Source organism: Sceloporus undulatus, chromosome 1 (assembly GCF_019175285.1).
Source record: "Sceloporus undulatus isolate JIND9_A2432 ecotype Alabama chromosome 1, SceUnd_v1.1, whole genome shotgun sequence".
Classification (NCBI taxonomy): Eukaryota; Metazoa; Chordata; class Lepidosauria; order Squamata; family Phrynosomatidae; genus Sceloporus; species Sceloporus undulatus.
Genome location: NC_056522.1, coordinates 340,419,749 through 340,428,599, shown reverse-complemented (window position 1 = coordinate 340,428,599; position 8,851 = coordinate 340,419,749). Strand labels below are relative to the sequence as shown.

Below are 8,851 nucleotides of genomic sequence, written 5' to 3'. Positions count from 1 at the left end.
TATTGTCAGCCATTTAGTTCTCATTGACAAGCATATAATGAGTTTTCGCCTCAAGCATATTGTAAAAGTGCTTCATATCCAGATAGAGGATTTTGTGTTGAACCAGGCATGCTAAGAAATGGTGTGCTCAGGATCTACTAACAGACTATACAAGTTTCTACTCCAATTGCTGCTAATCCATACGAGCTTCTGTAGTGCCAAATAGCTGTATTAGAGATGTCCCTTTTGATAATATATATGTTAACATGTTCAGATTTAGCACTATCATTACAAAGACAAAATACCATCAAATAATACAAATCCATGTCATGGTTAACAGAAAAGCTTTATTTAAAAATACTCAACAAGCTGCTATCTAAAAAGTATATTCTAAAATAAAATTCCAGAAGCACAACACAGCATGTATCACTAGACCCAAAGGGAACTTGCAAAGGCCTTGAGAATCAAAGACTTGCTGAGTGTCAAATTCACCTGCAAATGACTTCTGTGAAGAGACAAGAAGCCTTGCACTGTTTCCCATGAGTAAAACTCCAGTGGAAGTGCTTGTTGCATTACAGAACTGGCCAGGGGATATTTCAACATTCAAACATAGGAAATGCCCCAGCTCCAAACAGTTGTCGTTTACTAAGCTTCCACGCAATTTAGTCTTGAGAGCAATAATTAAAAGTGAAGACATTTAGAATAAACTTTCACACAGACAACCATTTCTGAGTGTGGTTGTGTATCACAGGCCAAGACGTACATGCGTGTGTGTGTGTGTGTGTGTGAGAGAGAGAGAGAGAGAGAGAGAGAGAGAGAGAGAGAGCATGTGTGCATGCTATCTCTCCACACAGAAAATTAATGTATCGGTCAGAAATATTCTAGCTTGGCCTCTCCAACATTCACAAATGCTTATTTTCTACGTGGAAGAAAACTGTACCACATCTGTGAGAAACAGACTTCAGTGCAAGCACTTCTGTTAAGCTCATTATTAAGAAACCAGAATAGCCCCAAAGCTGTGGCAATCTCCAACTGTGATGTGACTACTGAGAAATTACATATAAAGTAAATATTGGACAAAATACCATAACAAAACACATCAGAATCACAAAGCTAAATGTGGTACCTGCAAATTGATATGCCACTTTGGGCATTTTGGCACTATGTCTCAATTTATCTGAGAAAAGATAATGTAAGAATTCTATGTAAAAGACAGAAGAGAAAAACTTAATTAGTCATCATGTTTCAAAAACAAGTGCTCAAGCAAAGGCTACCCCTCCCCCAGTTTTCCACTTAAGAAAATTCATTTTCAAGTGTGAGTTTTTCTTCTTACAGGATTTCAGCAATCAATTGTTATTAACCAGTTGTCCTTCCTCAGCAGGATGATTTTCCTTACAAAATGATACTATGCATGTGAAAAGATGGGATGAGGCAGGAAGTAGATTCTATGTGAGAACATCAATATGGAACCTGTTAGGGTGTGCTGCACAAACACTATGTATATTTTATCATCGTACAGTAGACAAAATCATCAGCACAGACTGGTCCTTCCCCATTTCCACTATATAGAAGCAACTGGAGCACCAGCAAGGAATAATGTGTGTGGCAAGAGTCCTGATTTTATTACAGAGTAGAGTGTCTACTTACTCCATTTCCTTCACTTCAGGTTCAGATCTAAAGTGCTATAAATCAAACACATGTGAACAAACTCACATGAAGAACCAGTACCCATTAAATTGCTTGCTGCACACAAAAGGAGAAGGTAGCTATTAGAACTATATAGTGAATACTGTGTACAGTAAAATATTTAATGGGTACTGGTTCTCCATGTGGATTCATTGACATGTCCTTGGCAAATATGAGTGGTGGCAGCAAAAGACAACTATGCTATGAAGGCCAGTGTACGAACCAGTGAGTGTTAAGTTGCACATGAAGTTTTGAGCAGCCTGTCCACATCAGATGCAAAAAGCTACTAAGAGTCAGCCTGATGTTCAGAATTTTCTTCCAATCTCTTTTGGCACTTACAAGGAAAGGTCTACTACAGAAAAGGGTGGACCTACTTGACAGGAGATGAGCCATTCTGAGACTAAATCAGAAAAGTAACAAAAAGCAAGAAATTAAAAACCTAAGGAAGAGCCAGTGTGATGGAGTGGTTTGAGCACTGAGGTATGGAGAGCAGGCTTGAATTGCTGCTTGGCCATGAAAACCCACTGGGTGACCTTCGGCAAGTCACAGTCTCTCAACCTCAGAGGGAAGCAATGGCAAACCCCTTCCAAAGAAACTTGGCAAGAAAATCCTGGGACAGGTTTGCCTTAGGATTCTCCTGAGTCAGAAATGACTTGAAGGCAAACAACACACACACAGCACTGCCAGATCAAACTAGACAATCCTGGTACTCACAGTGGCCAAGATGATGCTTTTGGGGAGCATATGAACAAGACATGAAGCCAGCAGCCCTCTTTCAGCAACTGAGATTCAATTATTTTTTTTCCTCTGAACCTAAGGTTGGAAATAACCATTGTGACTAGTAAACATTGACTGTTGAGTCTCACACTGCTTCACAAATTTGTCTTTAAATTCTAAATATGTAGTCATAAACAAGTCTCCTTGCAGACAATTCCATCAATTACGCACTCTATGACAAAGTACTTCCTTTTCTTGGTCCTTTCTCTATCTCACTGGATAACAAAAAATTCAAAACTACATGAGTAGAACACTTCTCCCTGTCCAATTTCTCCACTTTACACATAATTTTATCATAGAACTGAAATACATTAAAAGCCCTCATCAAGTCAGATGTATCTGAGCATAGTTTCTACCTTTCAACTGTGCAGTCCTCACCAATGCACATCAAAATGTGTATCAAATATTTACAATATAATATTTATCCATGTCCCACCAAAGGGGCTAGAACGATGCATATTTTGATGTGATAGAACCATGCATTGACAGGTGGTAGTTAACCATTCACAGTTAGAACTACACAGTGGCCTCAAAGCTCCCTAGCCCTACTAACTGGGCCAGTAAATTGTCATATAAATCTTTTTGACACAAGATAAGCAAGCAGCCTGAGTTCAATTTCTTTTTCATCAGGATACTTGGTTTAAAAAGAAAGAGAAAAGCTTAGATCAATCTTCAAAGTTATGATTTGGAGGACTGAAGAACATTATATCTGAATTGTAGCACAGCGTGAGACAAAAAACTAAAGTCCACACCAGTTTGTCACATTTCTGTTTATATACAGGGACCTATGAATTCCACAACAGTGCGATCACAAGTATTTTTTGAAGAATTTGGCAACTGTCTGAGCACTGGTCACATCGCTACTTCAGTTCCTTCTACTTTGCTGCTTACCACCTCCATTGCCTTTTTGTCCAAACTACGGTAGTCATAATAAAATAAATCTGAAGAGTTTTCACTACTTCTATTATGTATTCCAGTCACAGAATGGTGGCTATTCTGCTAAAAGAATGTGTGTCTTTAAATCAGTCTGAAATTTATTGTGTGGCATTCACAGGGCCCTGTTTACATGGGTCACATGCTAAACAATTCCTCCAATCTGAGTATCTGACCTGTTAAGTATACTAGTTAGTGGCTGTGCATATCCAAAAGTATTTTACAGTCAGCCTTCCTTTTTCGGGGGGGATCCATTCTGGCCCCCCGCACAAAAATGGAGTTTCGCATATATTCAAGCCCCATTGGGGTGTGCAGGTGCGTGCCACAGACACACGCCCAATTCATTCTCCCTCCATTTGTCCCTCGCGCATAACTGAGGGATGCAAGTCCAAAGACCATGAGAATGGGGGGAGGACTGTACATTACATTAAAAATACAAATTAACAAATTTGGGCCTATTTCTGGATTCCTTCAAGCAATCAATTATTTTACAACTACTTTATGAGGAAGTATATTAAGAATTTGAGAACATACTGAACAAAACATGGAGCAAGAGAAACTGCAACTCACTACCATTTACCAAGCTCAGTTATTAAGAGTATTAAATATAAAACGCATCATGAAATATGCTCCTACAATTATCAGTTCTGTATCCTGGAAATAAACATTGTAAAAAAAAACCCAGGAAGAGCTTCACAAGATCTGCAGGACACAGGCTAATACCCATAATGCAGCATGAGTTGATTTGGGTGGTAAAATGGGTGGCACTCACTGATTATCATTATATTTATTTAATTGTTAAAAGCAATGCAGTTATGATGGTGGCTTTCTTCAAAGACCTTCAATTCCTCACCAATTATTCAAAGAAATAGCAATAGCGAATACATTTATATTCTGCTTATCAGTGCACTTAAGCACTCTCTAAGCGGTTTTACAAAGTGTAAGCGAATTGCCTCCAAAAAGCTGGATACTCATTTTAGCGACTTCGGAAGGATGCCAGGCTGAGTCAACCCTGGAGCCTGAGTGGGTTGTTGCAGTACAGGCAGCAACCACTACACCACCAGTACTCCTCACAAATCCTTGCAATGTTCATCCTTTGTATAGATCAACAACAACTTTTCCCACCTAGGCAATTTTAAGGTGTGTAAGGAGAACAGTCTGCTTATGAAGATCCGAGTCTGTTCCTGGAATACATAATTATCGCTAATAGTTATGAAAAAGGAAAGGGGTCACTAACAAAACTGTAGTAGTAAGGCATGTATGAGTTGCTCTAATAAACCCATATCATCACATGGGTAATCATGTCCAGGGTCACCTTCTGAATATTTTTGCATACAGTTAATAAATTTTCCTATGCCATCATGCTATACACAATTTCATGAGATAAGGCAAAAAGATCAAAGCATTATACAAGCAGATGAAACACATTAATCATCTTTCTATATCTAAAGAGCAGCACTTTGCTTCCAATAGCTGAATTCCATATGCAAAGGAGCAAGGCGTGATTCCATTCACACTGGCCATGTACCATAAAGTGCCACACAGACAGTGGGATGCAATCAAAGATACAATTCTAGATATACATCTGGGTGCATCTTGTAAAAATGAAATGTCAAGGGAGACTTCAAATAGGTAATTTCTAAAAAGCACTAAAAGCTGTACTATAAAAAGTGCTAAAATACACAGTGAGTTAGCAGTTGTCCAAACTCCAAAAATATGATCCTGGTACCTATGAATTTGGACTATTTTGTAACCGTGTTTACATATACTGAAGAATGGGGAGGGAGGGACATGTTGTAGAGACAAAGCTCCACTCCAAACATACACTATATATGTGTATGTATGTATGTGTATACTCTCTCTCTCTCTCTCTCTCTACACACACACACTCTTCCTCTCTCTCTCTCTACACACACACACACACACACACACACACACACACGTGCATATACAGAGGGAAGGAGATGAACACTGAAGAACCTTTCCCTGTACACTTGTTAAGAAAGGAAATGTTTGGATTTCTTTAATAATTTGAATGCAACATTAAGCTTGAGCAGTCACAGGCATTACGATGCCAATGGACTGGAATGGACAGATGTGTGTGGGGGGGGGGGGATAGAGCTGGAAAAAATCCTTTTGAGTTTGTGCATGTTCAAGTCTCTCATTCTCTCCAATACATATATAACATGGACCTATGACACATGTTTTTAAAAATGCAGATGTATCTACAAATGCAAGGTCTAAGGCTCCTAGAGTAAGTGGATGCACCTGCAAAAAGACTATTATGAAATGACATTATATTTAAAAAGCTGTGAGAATATCAACATAGGACCTAGCTTAATGTCTTGGATGGATTTCTACTCCAGCTTTCAAAACAGTAGTAAGGCTAGTACCCTTTTTCATCGCCATTTGCATTCAGGTTTATACAGTGCAAAAGCTTCCTAACAGAACACATCTAATCTGTGCATTTATGGCTCCATTGGCTTGTGTAGTAAGACATAGGAAAACTAGGTAACAGAGAAGCTGCCTTAGTTTAGGATCAATACTAGAGTACATTCATAGTACAAGATGAAAAAACATGGAAAAAGAATGCTACATTAAAAAACAGCCTAGAAAGGAATATATCTGCCCAAAATGTTGACAAACAAATAGCTTTGGAATTGTTCCTAATGTAAAAATCAAGACACCTAGTTCATATAAAGCTTACACTCTGCTACCTTCCACTATAATCAGGAATACATACTAGCCTGTTTTCAGCAGTTATTCTCACCAAGGAGAGAGGCTCTGCCTCTCGAATACATTGCAATTAGAACTCCTCCTGTTGAACACAGGGCTCTACAACAACGGGTATTTTTGAAAAACAAAGAGTTTTACAACATAGACAGGCATTTGCAATAGCCAATAATATTTGCACATGTACAGCCAGCAGCTCCAGGGTCTGAAAATAAGAGTGCATAACAAATACTTGGACAGCAACAGCAGAAACATTATTAAGTATGGAAACCCCAACACAGATTATACATTTTTACATGGAGTTACAGACACAATTAAGTGTGGAATAAAACAGATCACATGCTATCACTGGAGAGTTAATGCCAGACAAGGTGCCTGATGAACATCCTGACAGTCTGCAGTCCAACGTAACAGCCCAATTAGCTGTGAAGAGGAAAAGCTGCCTTCTTTTGGTGCAGTCAAGGACCATATGTGGTGGCATTTTTTTAAAGCTGCCTCAGGTAGTAGTGATGGGGCTTCTTCTTGACAAATGGATTCTAAACATCCAGTCAGTTGTGGTGCCTCTGAGTGTGTGTCGCTGGTGGGCTAGTTTCTGATGTATCTCTGTGGATGGATAAAGCAGCTAGAACACCACGGCAGTAGGGGAAGAAATAAACAACAAAGTCATGTCAAAAGGGGATACATAATTATGATTTTGCATATCAAAATGTGTGCCTAGTCAATCCTTCCGAACATTATAGCATGTTTCATTCATTTCCTCCCAGTTTATGGGGCTCCTAAAGGGCAGGGATAGCAAGAAACTTCCAAAGCCCTCTTTCTTTCATCAGCTTAATTTTTTAAGTGATATCCAGAAAATCACATTTTCTGCTGACGGATGCCCTGCTTCTATATTGCTGGGAAGACTTTGTCCAGTCAAACACCGAAACACGTGGACATCATTCAAACTCTCCTTTTTACCCTGATCGCAAAGTATAAGAGGGAAAAAATCCAATACTGTAGTTGAAATCATTCTCTAGTTAACTCTAGATTAACTTCTGAAAATCTCATAAAATGTTTTATGCTAGTCAACTAGTAGCAGTTCCAGCTTTGTATACGAATATTTTAATTCAAAGATTTCTAAACCACCTTATCCCCTCTCTATATACAGAGCTAATTAAAACAATACAATAATTGAGTCAAAAGCTCCAAATATTACATTGGAAGCAACAAAAACAATAAAACAGAGACACCAGGTTGTAATCTTGTGCACAAAATTAAAATTGGAATTCTGAGTTCATATAAATAAAATTTTGTGACCTGGCATAAGGAAACATGCATCTAACTCCTTCTTTTTTGTATTTCATTCTGCTATAAAGCTTCCAAGTTTCAAAGAATATTCATCCTGCCTGCACTTTTTTGCAGCAAGGAAGAAGAAGAAATCACACTGGTTCCTTCTAAAAAAGTAAATTATTTTTAAGTACAGATATAGGAACACTCTAAACCTTATATGTATTTTGTGTATATAGCAAAAGAATGCTTCTACCAAAAGGGTAATCTACACCTCATGGGGGAAACTGAAACATGTATTCCAGACTGCCAGTGAGTCAGCCCAAACATACTACTCAGTATCTACCTCTGTGCCACACAAAAGAAGCAAGGGGAGAAACAACAACAGGGTTTCTTCAACCTACTGAGAATATGGCTGAAAGAAATCTGGCAGGTTCAGGATATATTACCTGGCAGGCTGCTTATACTAACAGCTCCTCCTCTCAAAACCATAGACTTAGAGCATGAGAGAACACAAGGGCAACTCCATCAATGTGCAAATGATGCTCAATACCTTAAAAGGTAAGAGGCACTCTATGTGCCATTCCTTTCTTTAAAAAGATACACAGAAATTGGGTGTTCAGGAAGATGGAGAGAGTAGGTGTATCCCAAACTTAGTCCAGAATCAGATTCTTTGTGCTTGCTTACTCACTAGAGAATATTCTGGGTCTTGACTAGTGCTCAGTAACAAGCTGGGATTTCTTTCCAGCTCTTCCAATTCACGCCTATGGATGGAAATTCTGACCCAGTCAGATAAGAGGTAACTTCCACTCATATGTTTCAGAAGTATATGGAAATGAAAAAAGACTCAAGTGGAAACACCCAGCTCTGCCACTGAGTCCTGTGATGGCAGAAAAGCAGGATATAATGTCCCTATGGCAATAAGGTATATGGAGTCATTCCGGTTTCTCCAGCTACTGCAGAGACACTAGTTCACAAAGACAGCACCTCGATGTTGAGTCTAGGCACAGCCACACTCATTACCTATAAACAGTCATATGACTCACGTGTGGGCAACAGACCATGAACTGCAAGTACAAAGCCTGAGAATGGTAATTCAGAGTTTTCCATAGCAAGGGGATGTGAATTTTTGCATATATACCGTGGTACCCCGGGTTACGAAAATAATTCGTTCCGCCGCTGCATTCGTAACCCGAAATGCTTCGTAAGCCGAAAAAGCCATAGGCGCTAATGGGGAAAAGCCACGATTTCGTGCGAAATAGCGCCGAAAAGCACCAAAAAAATTTTTCGTAACCCGAAAAAACCTTCGTAACCCGGAACAGTTTTTTCCTATTGATTTTTTTCGTAACCCGGAAATTTCGTAAGGCGGCGCATTCGTATCCCGGGGTACCACTGTACTACTAAATATCTCATTAGGCTTCTTAAATAAGAACTTCAATGGCTGCTTTAGTTCCAACCACTGAATGCACATTTATAT

General features: G+C 39.0%; 1 protein-coding gene across 1 annotated transcript in view; it reads right to left on the bottom strand.

The window, feature by feature from the left end:
* Positions 1–306: 306 nt before the first annotated feature.
* The window catches only part of GPATCH2L (G-patch domain containing 2 like), a 44,898-nt gene continuing 36,353 nt past the window's right edge, over positions 307–8,851 (bottom strand). The window contains 1 exon segment of the mRNA XM_042467001.1: positions 307–6,730. Within this exon segment, the coding sequence (XP_042322935.1) occupies positions 6,657–6,730 (74 nt within the window). The 3' untranslated portion in view covers positions 307–6,656.